Below are 14,107 nucleotides of genomic sequence, written 5' to 3' on the forward strand. Positions count from 1 at the left end.
TAGCCAAGTTACATCCCTATTTGGAAAAGCAGGATGCTATAAGCCCATGGGCTCCAATAGGGAAAATCAGCCCAGTGAGGAAAAGAAATAAATGATACGAGAAGTAGCAAACAATTAAAGATAAAATACTTTAAAAACAGTAACAACATTAAAACAGATATTTCACATATAAACTGTAAAAAGACTTAGGTCAGCCTGTTTAACATAAAAACATTTGCTGCAAGTTTGAACTTTTGAAGTTCTACTGATTCAACTACCTGATTAGGAAGATCGGTAACAAGTAAATATTCCGGAGTAGGTCTGGTCAGCACCCGATGACTGAAAAACTCGAGGGAGACAGAGAATGGTATGTCAGTTATCACTTACCACTAGAATGGTCCTTCCTTTACTAAGTGCTTGAGTTTATTGAAGGAAGGGAATGAAAAAATTTAAAAATTCTATGGGTAAAGGTCAATTAAACAGTTACTTGTATTACTGAAGATGTTTACATGCATGCTCAAGCTTTCCAATCTGCTATTCAGCCTGCACTATTACTGTAGTTCAGTAGTTAAACCAGATGCAATGCAAAGTAAAGGATTAGAAAGGAGTAAATAAAAATAATATTGACTGTATCTGTTATTTTAATAGATATTACAAACTAAAACAGACTACAAAATCTTTTCCTCAAATTCTTTTTTCACAGTTATCTAGTACACCAAATTTTCAAAAGTAAATAAAAATATACTTCCATATTAAAAAAGCATACAAAAATTGTAGATGATATTTAATACTGCTAAACATATACACACTCCACATCCACTGTTATTTTTTTTGTACCAAATGAAATTCACAGCATGAATAGCAACCCAATAAACACAAAAAGTAAACCTCAATAATAGGATTTTTTGCAACTACCGTACAACTAGTTACATCCAATCCCCCTAAAAGAAAAAAAAAGGCCCTACAAAAAATAAATAATTTACAGGTACCATCTTTTGTAAGTGTACTCATTAATTATGAGACAGGAGTTTCATGTATTTTATGTTCACCTCAATTATAAAATTGATCTTAATATGGTGTAAGCTATCATTTATGCATTTAACAACGTAAAAAGACAAATGTCTAAGAGTGAGTGAACAACTAATAAAATTTATACATATTTAACAAATTTCACATGTTAATATCATGGAGAGTTACACCTCCATCTCAATATAGTATCATGATATAATGGGCAGAGTTTATTTGCATTGAAGACTCCTTATCAAAAACTGCTGCTAAAATTCCCATGTGAACTAAAGTGCCAGTAATTTATATACAAAAAAGTAAACTGAAACTCCTATAAATAACAGTCCAATAGTTATTTTCGATTTTGTACAGTGATGGACAGGATGAAATTCCTTAAGTCTAATTTAAAGGAATAAGACTTATCCTATTTTAAAATACAGTATATACATAGTATACAAATATAATCTGCATCCTGTCTAATAATGTATCCCTAACAAATTTATGAACAATAGCTAAAAACTCTGTTTCTTTACAGAGAATGTTGCATTTACAAAAAAAAAGAAAGTTGAATTTATCTCAATTTTGACACTAACTCAAAATTACAGTGGTCTATCTTAACTAGGCATCTCAACTTAGTTCTAAAACATTTTAGCAATAAGTTCACATTTAATATGCATCGTTTCACCCAACATATACTCGTATAATAGAAAGATAGTCTCATTAGCATTTGTCAAACCTTCAATGATAGCTTTCCTTTACAACCACAGATTTTTAAGATTAAACAAGAAAATTCAACTTTTATACAACAGCAATAATGTGCTTAGTTTGACAAAGCTGAAAATATTTTACCACCAGTTTAGATTGTGCAACTAAATCACAACAAAGTTCTGTACTGTATAAATATATTATCAAGCCTTTCAGAAAGTACAAGGTTTGTTAAGAAATGAGAAGGGAAATATTTTATATGGAATTAAATAATTTCATTAGTTATGAAAGAACCTTAGAATAGCAAAGGGCCTTTTTTAACACACAAAGCACAACTTTTCTTTCTCTAAGAGGAAATATTACAAACTTTAACATGAGCTTGATGTGACGAACTTCGAGTAAAAACACGGCCACATGCGCATGGAAAACTAGGCTTAGTAGGGTGGTTTAGTCTCAGATGATTGCTCATATTATCAAGTCCCCTATGCAATCCTTGGCAATGGGGACAAAAAAATGGTAGCGGATTTTCAATAATACTTTTATTCTGCTCTAGATCTGGTCTCCCTTCTCTTTCTGTTTCAGTTTTTATGGGAGCTATGTTATTCGTGTCTTGTGATGAATCATTAGGTGCCATGGTTTGTTCTTGATTCTGATTATACACAGATGTAAAGGAGACAGTGTCGTGGTGAATTTCAATTGCCTTTGGTGATGTATTTTCTATCGGTTGAACAGATGTCTCACTGGGCGCTGTATCTTCCTCATCTTCTCCCCCACTTTGAATTTCCTGTTTAGAGTACAATAAAATTATCATTAATATAACTGCAGAATATTTCTTTGAGGACAAATTACAGAATTATAGAGGATTTTATCTCGAATGATTACTGTAATACCCTGCCTTAAGTTATTAATTAGTTCCAAGAGATTTGACATACTATATGTCAATATTTGTCGAACGTTAAATCTTTACCCTAAAAAGTTACTTCAATGTTTCCTATGCATGTTCTGAATATGTATGAGTACTTTACAACCTGCTATCATTTTATAGAAACAATACCTACAGTACAATAAAACCTCTCTTTGAAGTATACTGTTCAGTGTTGTACAGTACAGTACAGCATTTCATTCTTATTGCACAATGTAGAAACCAAGGTCAGGTAAAACAGTATAAAGTTAATTTAATTTTGTATTTAATGCTTAGGATGAGCGATGTTAAGTTGGATCCATCGTAAAGAGGAGCATTACTGTACTGTGCATACATTTATCAATACAATATGTAAACAATCACTAATTGATTGTAATGTACAGTAAAAAGGAATATGACTTAACATATTTTTTAATACAAACCAATTATCATAATGTCAAAAGTATGACTTGGCACAGTAAAAAAAAAATTACAAGTCGCATTATTTCAGTGTAACCTAATCAGTCTTCTATATACCCAGCCCTAAGTATCTTCACTCGCTAATATTCTTCAACGTACATAAAATTCTCATTGAGAGTGTGGGGGAGGGATTAGGGCACTTTGTAATATGATTAATGCGTTTGTATTAAAAACTGGATTTGTGGAAAAAAAGAATTTTTTTTTTCTATACTCAACGGATGTTTAAAATATATTATTCTCCAAAGCTCATTTTGATTGACTTTTACCCATAACATTTAAAAATATATAAATTTTCCATTTTCTTCCCTTCAATAAACATGCATTCTTACAGTAAGTGGTAAGTAACGTCCCCTTCTCTTTGCCTCCTCAGTTTCAAAGTTGAAATTATCACTATCCTCTTGACAATACGAGTCAGTGGAAAGATGGGTGGACATGTACATGAACATCAGGCAAGTACAGAAATTATTATTAAAATTCCCCTGATGTTCATATTGCTGACTCCACACACTGCTGTAGGTGGAATGCCAGTGAAGGAAAGAGGTAGGATAATTCAATTAAAAGCAAAATACCATGGTTAAGATTCTCTAACTTAGTCTTTTAAGAAACCATATCAAAACACGGTTTGAGTTACGGGACTCCAGTATGTTAAATACTGTACAGCAGTTTAATACAGCTACTTAAAATACTGAACTATAGATTGTCTAAATGAATTTCTTGATTTAAATGGTACTTTGATATCAAATCAATTATCAAGTTAAAACCCCACATACATGTAGATAAGGTAGTTAAAAACCAACTGTACTCAAAATTAATTAGACCACAGCCATTCAGCCACTATGGGCCAGCAATCTTCATAAGTGAACCATGATACTTTTAGATAATGTGCAGTACAGTATAGCAAAAACTGACTTGGTACGCCAATGGACTGCAGCTAAAACTACAGAAACAAAGTTTTATAGAAAATTTAAGGCAAATAGATGCCCTACTCAAATCCTGTACTTTCACTTTCAATCCTATCATTAAATCTGTATTTTGGTCTTTGTGAGCTCCAGGGACCAAACATCAAATTATGAACGATATTGGAATTTTGGTCACAGGGTGATTAAGAATTTTAATCCCACAAAAAAATAGTGACTCTACTTCTAATATCAGAAATGTTGGCCAAGTAATAATGAATGGCTCTTACTGAACTCTAACATTTTTCAGCCAAGATTCTTCATCCCTTTTCAGAAGAGATATATAAAAAAAGCTCGGGCAAACTCCTAGCTATAAAATAGTTTTATGGCTCTGTAGGAAGTCAAAATGGAAAAAATCTCGTGTTCCCCAAAGATTATTTTGACAAATAGCATTTGTAGCCCACTTAGGTGTTTAGCTGAAGCTAATGCCAACAGGAAATGGGTTTTAGCCATGAGATCTTCAAGAGAAATACTTTAACTGTTCAAAATTTGGACCTATTAAACACTGTAAAACCTCAACCCAATTCCAAAAAATTTACCTCATTACTGTAGGCATTTCAATACTCAAGAATATAATACAGCACAACTGCTATAAAACCTGAAAGGGATAGATCTAATCTATGATGTTTGAGTACAGAATTAAGCATGGTACTAAATTTCTTCATGCTTGTGGTGGCCTATTGGAAACATCCTTGCTTAGCGATTTCCTGGACGAGGGTTCAAGACTCACTCAAGCTTGATAGGTTTTTGTAGTATTTGTAATCTCGCCATCCTTGTGAGTTTGGAATTGGGGTTTGGGGGAGCCTGTAGGTCTACCTACTGATTCATCAGCAGCCATTACCTGGTCATAGTTTGATGGAAAGGGGGCTTGGGGGCTGATCATATGGATATGTGGTCTGTCTCTATGGAATTGTCCTACTAAGGCATTGCCACTGTGCCTTACTTCCGCCATTCATGAGTAACCTTTAAACCTTTAATGGCTGAAATTGAATGTTTATCTTAAAAAATTAATTGTAAAAACTTTACAATATCCAAGCTAAGCCTCGTCATTGACAGAACTCTTAGCTTTGCACCAATCAAAATAAACATTCCATTGTCTTTGAAAGGGAAACAACACCCATACTTCGATTGCCAGAATTTGGAGGGAAGATAAAATCAATCTATCAAGCCTTGAGAAAAAAAAATTATCCTTCAAAACAAGGAGATCTAATTTGCAAGGTTTAGTTTATATTCCTCATACAGAGTCAATACAGCTTACATGTATTTCATAGCAAATTGGACAAAATCCTATGACTAAACACTAACTTTTCTCCAGCTTATACCTCCTAAGTGCCAGTAATGATGCTCATTTATAATTAACACCATATAGGTTAGTGCCATCAATGTACATCATATACAGTACTGTAGTACCTTGAGTTACAAGTAACTTTGAATACAGTACGAGAAAATCTGAATGCTGTACAAGCATACAAATTTAATTGGGTTAAAAGCATTGCATTGGTCTGAAAGCAAAATGTTTTACTCGTTACAGGCATTTTTAGAAAACTAAGTACTAACAAGACTAGTATGTGATGCGCAGAAAGTAGTCATGCGGTGCCCATATTCCACTCGTGCAGTGTTTTTGTGAATTTACAACAATGCAATGTTGTAAATAGGTTTCTCGTGAAAGTTGAACATAAGTATAAAAAAGACGACCAATTGTCCATAAAGCATAAATTAAGTGATCCAGTTAGTGACAATGAAGAAGAGGGAGAACTTCTGATATTTTACCATAAGTTCCCATGGAGGGAGATCTTCCCTCCCAGGAAGTAACCCATTCCTACTCCCCCTATCTCCCTCATGCCAGCCACAACTCTCCTCAAAAGTAAAGTGAGTTTTGTCAAAATTTCTATTTCTTATTCATTTGTATTCATTTCTGATGTTAGGAGATATAATTTTTACTGCAATTACTATTAAAACCTTTTTGAGTTTATATGTGTATCTATGGAGGAGTGGAATGCATCAAGTGAATTTCCTTTATTTCTAATGGGAAAATTTTTTTAGGATAAAGCATTTTAGGCTGCAATCTAGCTCCCAGTACACATTAAACTCATAAATTAAGGTATTACTGTACAAAGGGTTTTTAGAGCATTGCTTTGCTACCCAGCTTCATCCACTTATAACTTTTCTACTTGACCTGCGTTCCCACTTCATTTTTTCCATCTCGCTAACTTTTACTGCACGGTGCAACTAAAGGGTTCTTTCAAAGCTGCTCCTTGATGTTGAATGGTTTCCTCTGCTTAAGTCTGGGGGGCTATATGGCCTCTCCTGCTTAACCCTGGATAGGTACGGTCCTCGGACACCCCTTTAAGGGTATACTCGGACGCGAACGACCCCGACGCCAAAAAAAATTCTTGAAAAATCAGTTTTTGCAGTAACCTCCTTTTTTCTTTTGCCAAAAAAAACTTCAATGAATGCTTAAAACAACTGTATAGATAAATACTACTCATCTGCAGAAAAACTATTTATTATAAATATTTTAAAAAATTAAGTAGAAAAAAAAAAAGACCTGACATAAAAATTCATAAAAAAAAAGTTTATACATATATACACAAATCCTTTTAGGAATTGATTCTTGAATGTTTAGGACACATCTTGATGTATTTTGGATGAAGTCAGACCCATGGAGGTGAAGATCTGAAATGAGAAAAAAAGGGTAACTTTTTTTGGCCAAAAAAATTTGTCCAAATTTCATGAATTTTTTTGGGTACCCAAATGAAATAGGAAGTGGCTAATTTTTTTAGGGAATAAACATATGTTATCCTAAAATAGAAATATGTAAAAAAATCTTCATTATTTTGTAAATTACATTTATATCAGGGGCCATATCTAAAGGTAATTTTTTGAGTACTTAGAAATTTCGTAAAAAAATACATATATTTAATATATAATATGATATTTATGCAGGTAAAAATATACCAAAATATCACAAATTCTATAGGGAACAAGAATATATATAGATAGGGCAGCTTACGCTTCGGATATGTCCACAAAATGGCCGCCAACCACACTGACTCAGACTCCCTAATCTGCCACTTGAAATGTAGGAAGGGTATGTCAATTTCAAGGTGTTATTTACTAATCTAATTATTATTGGATATGCATAAAAATTGTATGGTGGGTTGCTGGATAATTGTCGATTATTTTACGAATATAAAATTAAAATTCTGACCCAAAAAAATTTTTTTGAAGGGAAATAAAATCGAAAAAAAAAATGTAAAACAATATTTTAGCTAAAAAAATTTGATGATATTCAATCAAAAAAAAAGTAAACAAAATTTTCCGACAAATAAACATCTAGAGGAATCATTACTCTGTGATAGTTCCTTAGTACGTAGTAATTTTGAAAGAATTGGGAAAAAACGAAAAAATGGCAATCACCGGAAAATCGAACACATACCTATATATACGCCATATCTGGCTAAAAAAAAGATAGGCATGGGTAGCCAGATCATCTAGAAACACTTTCCAACACTATAAAAATATAAGTTTTGCGACACTACTTGCCAATTCCTTACGGTAACATGACTAAGCAAAAAAATGCAAAACAAATAAAAACGGGCACTCGAGGAAAAATGGCTAACATTCTAATATACGGCATTTCAGAAAAAAAAAATTCAGCCACGTGCTAGTCAAACCATCAAGGCACATTTTCCGACAAATAAACATCTAAATGAATAATTACTCTGTGATAGTTCCTTAGTACGTAGTAATTTTGAAAGAAATGGGAAAAAACGAAAAAATGGCAATCACAGGAAAATCGAACACATACTTATATATACGCCATATCTGGCTAAAAATAAAAATAGGCATGGGTAGCCAGATCATCTAAAAACACTTTCCAACACTATAAAAATATAAGTTTTGCGACACTACTTGCCAATTCCTTACGGTAACATGACTAAGCAAAAAAATGCAAAACAAATAATAAGGGGCACTCGCGGAAAAATGCCCAACATTCTAATATACGGCATCTCAGATAAAAAAAAAGACATGCACGTGTTAGCCCAACCATCAAGGCACACTTTCTAACACATAAACATGAAAAAAAATCAATAATATACGGCAATTCCTTACTACGTAGTAAATTTTTACAAATATTGAAAAAAAACAGAAATTGGCAACCGCAGTTAAATACCCAATATACCAATAACTACGTCGTATCTGACAAAAACAAAATCACGCATGGGTAGCCAGATCATCTAGACACACTTTCCAACACTAAAAAAGCAAAAGTTTTACGACACTATTTCGCAATATCTTACGGAAAAATGACTTGGCAAAAAAATGAAAAAAAAGGAAAAAGGGACACTCGCGGTAAAATGCCCGACATTCTAATATACGACATCTCAGATAAAAAAAAAGACATGCACGTGTTAGCCCAACCATCAAGGCACACTTTCTAACACATAAACATGAAAAAAAAATGAATAATATACGGCAATTCCTTACTACGTAGTAATTTTTACAAATATTGAAAAAAAAACAGAAATTGGTAACCGCAGTTAAATACCCAATATACCAATAACTACGTCGTATCTGACAAAAACAAAGTCATGCATGGGTAGCCAGATCATCTAGACACACTTTCCAACACTAAACAAGCAAAAGTTTTACGACACTATTTGGCAATATCTTACGGAAAAATGACTTGGCAAAAAAATGAAAAAAAATGAAAAAATGGCACTCGCGGTAAAATGGTCCTCGTGGTGATGAACGACATTTTAACTAAAAAAAAAAACATGCACATGGTAGCCAAACAATCCACCAAGACTTTCCACAACTGATAACCTATACAAGTTGCACCATTCTACGACAATTTCATAATACGTAATAACTTTGATAATTATGCAAACTACCCTAGAAGGGTAAACTCGGACGCGAACGACCCCGACGCGTCTCAGAAATCGGGGAAGGAGTACAGCTACAGCAATACACATCTGGACACTACTAGAGCGTGTAGGGGAGACACCTCCTGCAGGTCGATCACCCACAAATTCAGTCACGGGGGTGAGTCACGTGAGAAAAACCTGTTTTTTTTTGACGCTCGGGGTCGCAAACGACCCACCGTACCTATCCAGGGTTAAGTCTGGGGCAATATGGCCTCTCCTGCTTAAGTCTGGGGGCCATATGGGCCCCCTGCTTAAGACTGGGGCCATATGGCCTTCCCTGATCAAATGCAGGATAATATGACCTCAACTCACCATATACTGGCACTATGGCCTTACCTATGCAAAAGCAGGGCCATATGGCCTCCATGTCTACATGCATGGCTATATTGCCTCCCCTGTCCAAATGCTGGGCAATATGGTCCTCCCTGCCCAAAAAATGGCAGTATGGCCTTACCTACCCAAAGAGTGGGGGCATATGGACTTCCCTGCCTAAACATGGGGCCATATAGCCTCCCCTGCCTAAGTATAGTGCCATATATATTGCAGTCTCAATGCAGGGCTGTTTGGACTCCCCTGCCCAAGCACGAGGCCATATGGCTTCCCCTTCTCAAATAATGGAGGTCATATGGCCTACCCTGCCCAAATGTGGAGTCATATGGCATATCCTGCCTTGACACAGAGTCATACATCCCCAATTTCAATAATGATATTGATAAATTGAGGATAAAGAAGACGTTGCATAATCCCTCCCTTATAATAAGGTATACCAGTACCCTTCCATGAAAATCAGATCCAACAAGAAAATATGCAAATGATAAAATTTTTTTAAAAATGAAGGTATCTCAGTGTACCTTACCAAGGAAGCAGTAAGCTTCAAACTATTATGTCGAGCCTATTGAGGAGGACAGAGCATACTGTATACTACATATCTCAGCTGCTTTTCAAGCTTTGGTGGTAATCCAATGATGCTAAAACAAAGGAATCCTATGAAAGAGAGACTAGGCTTTTGGGTAACCCAGTAACTTTTGGCACTACTGTATTCCCAATGGGGTTAAAGTTATTGGGTAAAGCTTAAAGTTTAACAACCTGCTTAAATGCGCCAAAGACACCAGACACAATCTTTAGCATCAAATCTAATAAAAACAATTACAATGGGGGTTCTTAAGGAGGCTTGGTATTATGTAATAACAAAGCTAGGTCTATTCTGGTATATTTAAAGTAATTGAGATAAGTCAAGCCAATGTGGAAAAGAACATGACGATAGGATCAGCATATGAAGACCAACACAGCGCAGAATGAACACATGAGTAAAGGCTGCCCTGTAGCCCTTGATTGCTGATATGGTCAGTTTTTTTTTTTTTTTTTTTTTTTTTTTTTTTTTTTTTTTTTTTTTTTTTTTTTTTTTTTTTTATATAATAAAGATACTACAACCAGCTAGCTGCCTTCCTACTTCCAGGGATATGTAGACTTATATTGTTGCACATGAATGCTTGGAAGATGAGAAACAGCTTAAATCTGTACGTTACGACAGAACTGCTCTTCTGGCAACCAAGAACCCTTTACCGTAAGGTCCAGGATATAACTGCCCAACACTTTTGAGCCATGTACCTAAAAACAGGAGAACTTCCAGGTCCAACATCAACATAGAGTTTCCTCCTGCTACTGTCCATGACATAAGCTAAGAACTCTTTATCAACAAAGCTTTTCAACAATTTTCTAATGAGAAAGAGCATTCCAAACCTGTCATAGTTCACCAGCTGCCAGGATATGGCCACTTAGTGGGACTAGCATTTTTACAGTATTACTAAATGGATGCTGTTGTGATAAATCCTATCCACCAGTCTGTAAACAAACCAGTTTCTGGAGACAGTTGATAATCTTCCTTTAGTAAGTTGCCTGTGTGTAAGAGTTCAGATTTACTATTTTCAGTTAATCTAAAGCCCAAGGAATAACATCACTGAGAATTTAACTTTTTATATAGAAAAAAAATTATGAACATACACAAAAGTCTGCTCAGACCAGAGTTGTCAGGTTTCCAATAAAGTCCAAGTCAAGACTCCTACACCCCCAAAAAATTTAAATTTTAAAACTTTTGGAAAAAAAACTTCTCTACTGTGTGTTTGAAAAGAATCTATTTGAAATTATCCAGTGATGGATTTATAAAGTTGCCTCTTCATATTTTAGTTAACTCTTTCTTGTCTTGAAACATCTAACATTCTATTATCTTTCCCTGATTACCAATAATCACTATTATTATATAGTAATAGACGACATTATACAAACTGAACCCATTTTACTATAATAAAAGATTAAATGGTACAGTACTCTATCTGTACAGTACAGTAGAAACAAAGACATGCAATACTGTATGATCGGTAAATGATTACATTCTTTTTAACTACAGTATTATTTTAAAATACAAGAGTACTGTATAATAGAAACAAAATCAGATTATTAAAATATATTTTCAAAGGCTTAAGGTATCTAAAAAGAATTGTAAAACTACTGTACTGTAAAAAAATATAAAATATATTTTATGGCAGAAAGAATGGTAACTGTATGGTAATAGCAAACATTTACTTTATGGCAATAGCAATAATTTTAGGTTTTTTTGGTTTTTTTGAATAACAGTGGCGATTCTAGGGGGGGGGGGGCCAGGGGGGGCCATGGCCCCCCCAGTTTTTTGGCTGGCCCCCAGCTTGGCCCCCCCAGTTTTTGTTTCCATATCCTAATTCTAAATAAGCTTAGTTTAGGCATATATAATAATATAATATAATATATAATATAAATATATACCTTATAAATTATACAGTATACTATATATACACTCAAATATCCCATCCTATCACAATAACTAGACGTAATCACAAAAAAAAAAAAAAAGATGGTAACGTTGCTAGATTAAAATTATTGGAATTTTTTTTACACCTCCGTCCTCCTCGCCCGCTTGTGTTTGTGTGACGCGAATCAGACGCGTATGTTTCTTCCATGTATGATGTGATGATGTGATCAGTACATGTAGTCCGTTTCTGTGAGACTGTGAGCCGGTCAAGTCAGTTTTTACCCGATTAGTGTCTTATTGAGTGTCTAAAGCATAATTATTTGTGCATAAGTGCATTTGAGCATAAGTGGTATTCATTATTTCGTCTCATACAAAGTGGGAGTAGACTAGTGGCTATGAGATATTCGATCTTTATGTACAGTATGTGGGTGTTTCACATAAGAAGCGGATACGAAAATAGAGTAAAAAAATAATTATACGAAATCTTAGAAAAAGAATGAGAAGAATCTGACAGGCGGGTGTAAAGTAGCAAACAATGTACACTAATTTTTTTGTTATATGATGTAGGTCTATATCCCAACTCAAGTTTTAACCCTTCAACCCAGTGTTAACCTTTTCACAAACAGATCTGACAAAAGCCAAATATAAATATTGTCGTTAGCCATATTTGAAAGAAAATAACTAAATAGGCCAAAATACAAGTAGCTGGTGAGTCGGTAACAATTAACCCCATTTTATTTTTACATAGAAAACAATTCCTATAATAATAAAAATCATCTAGGCTTAATTGTATCATAATTTTTGTGATTCGTGAATGTTGGCAGTGATAGTGTAGGCCTATATGTGCATATATTTATTATACTGTATACATGTTATACACACACACACACACACACACCCACACACACACATATATATATATATATATATATATATATATATGTGGGTGTGGGTGTGGGTGTGTGTGTGTGTGTGTGTGTGTGTGTATGTGTGTGTGTGACAGTGTGTGTGTGTGCGTGCTGTCATCATCTTCTATTCTTCCAGTCGGTAGTCGGCAAAACCGCAAATTTTATCACATTTTTCTGTGGTGACAGGTGTGTTGTGTTAATTGTGAATTACGTGTGATTATTTGATTTAATTTATTTTTTTTTTCAGAACTTACTATCACAGATAATTTTATTGTACTATAGACAATCATGGATAAATTTGTAATTAAAAAACGCAGTGAATGTGATACACCATTGACAGTAAACCTTGAATCTGATAAACCTGGTAAGAAGTCAGAGGGAGACTGTGATCGTGAAAGTATTGGCAATCCTGCAAGATCAAGTTCACATGATCATCCAACAAAGAAACAGAAAAAGGAAGATTCTGCACCAGCTGACATTTCTCAATCTGCTTCTGAGAATCCTATTCAGGTACGATTAAAAGAGTATCCAAGGCATAGTGAAGGAAAGTCTCATGCTGATAAAACATCAATTGCTCAGTGTATAAGTGAGGCATACCAGAAGAAAGTTCTTGAAAATCGTCATTACATAAAGACATTAGGTGAAATAATCCTGTTGACTGTAACACAAGACATTTCGCAGAGAGGACATAGAGAAGGTGATGATGAACTGAATCCAGGAAATGTTCGTAAGATTCTCAGATTCACTGCTAAACGTGATCCTATTATAGCTGATAGAGTAGAAAGTGGTCCAAAAAATGAAAAATACACTTGTTCTGCAATACAGAATGAGATGATTGACACACTTGCATGTATGGTGAAGGAAGAAATTGCAGAAAAAGTTAGGTCATGTCATTACTTTTCTGTTCAAGCTGATGAAGCCAAGGATGTTAGTAAGGCAGAGCAGTTGGCATTAGTTATTAGATTTTATGATGAAATAGCAAATTGTATTCAGGAGTGCTTCATTTCTTTCACTCAGATGGACTTGTTGGATGCTGCCTCTATCACAGATATTATTTTGAAGAGTTTGGATAAACTGGGGTTGGATTACAAATCTTCTCTTGTAGGATTAGGATTTGATGGGGCATCAGTGATGAGTGGAGGGATTAGTGGTGTTCAGAAACGAATTCGTGATAAAGCTCCTTTTGCATATTATATACACTGCTATGGACACAGGCTCAATTTAGTGTTGATAAATGTTGCAAAGTATGTACCCGAAGCTGCTGAATTCTTTAGTTTGCTTGAAGAACTCTATATCTTTGCTAGTAACTCGGTAGTTCATGAGAAATTCATTTTGATACAGCGTGAAATGTTGCCTAAAGAACAAGTACGAGAACTGCAGCATCTCAGTGACACAAGGTGGTGGTGTCGGGCCACTTCGTGTGAAAATGCTCTACTCCGTCTGCAATGCATAATGAGACT

At 34.6% G+C, this 14,107-nt stretch overlaps 1 protein-coding gene across 4 annotated transcripts in view; it reads right to left on the reverse strand.

The window, feature by feature from the left end:
• Positions 1-602: 602 nt before the first annotated feature.
• Positions 603-14,107, reverse strand: part of LOC137654579 (protein bric-a-brac 1-like) — a 101,486-nt gene continuing 87,981 nt past the window's right edge. For all 4 annotated transcript variants that reach the window (XM_068388331.1, XM_068388329.1, XM_068388330.1 and 1 more), the window contains one exon: positions 603-2,473. In XM_068388331.1, the coding sequence (XP_068244432.1) occupies positions 2,036-2,473 (438 nt within the window). In that variant the 3' untranslated portion in view covers positions 603-2,035. The remainder of the gene's footprint in view (positions 2,474-14,107) is intronic.

This window comes from Palaemon carinicauda, chromosome 15 (genome assembly GCF_036898095.1).
Source record: "Palaemon carinicauda isolate YSFRI2023 chromosome 15, ASM3689809v2, whole genome shotgun sequence".
In the NCBI taxonomy this organism is placed as follows: Eukaryota; Metazoa; Arthropoda; class Malacostraca; order Decapoda; family Palaemonidae; genus Palaemon; species Palaemon carinicauda.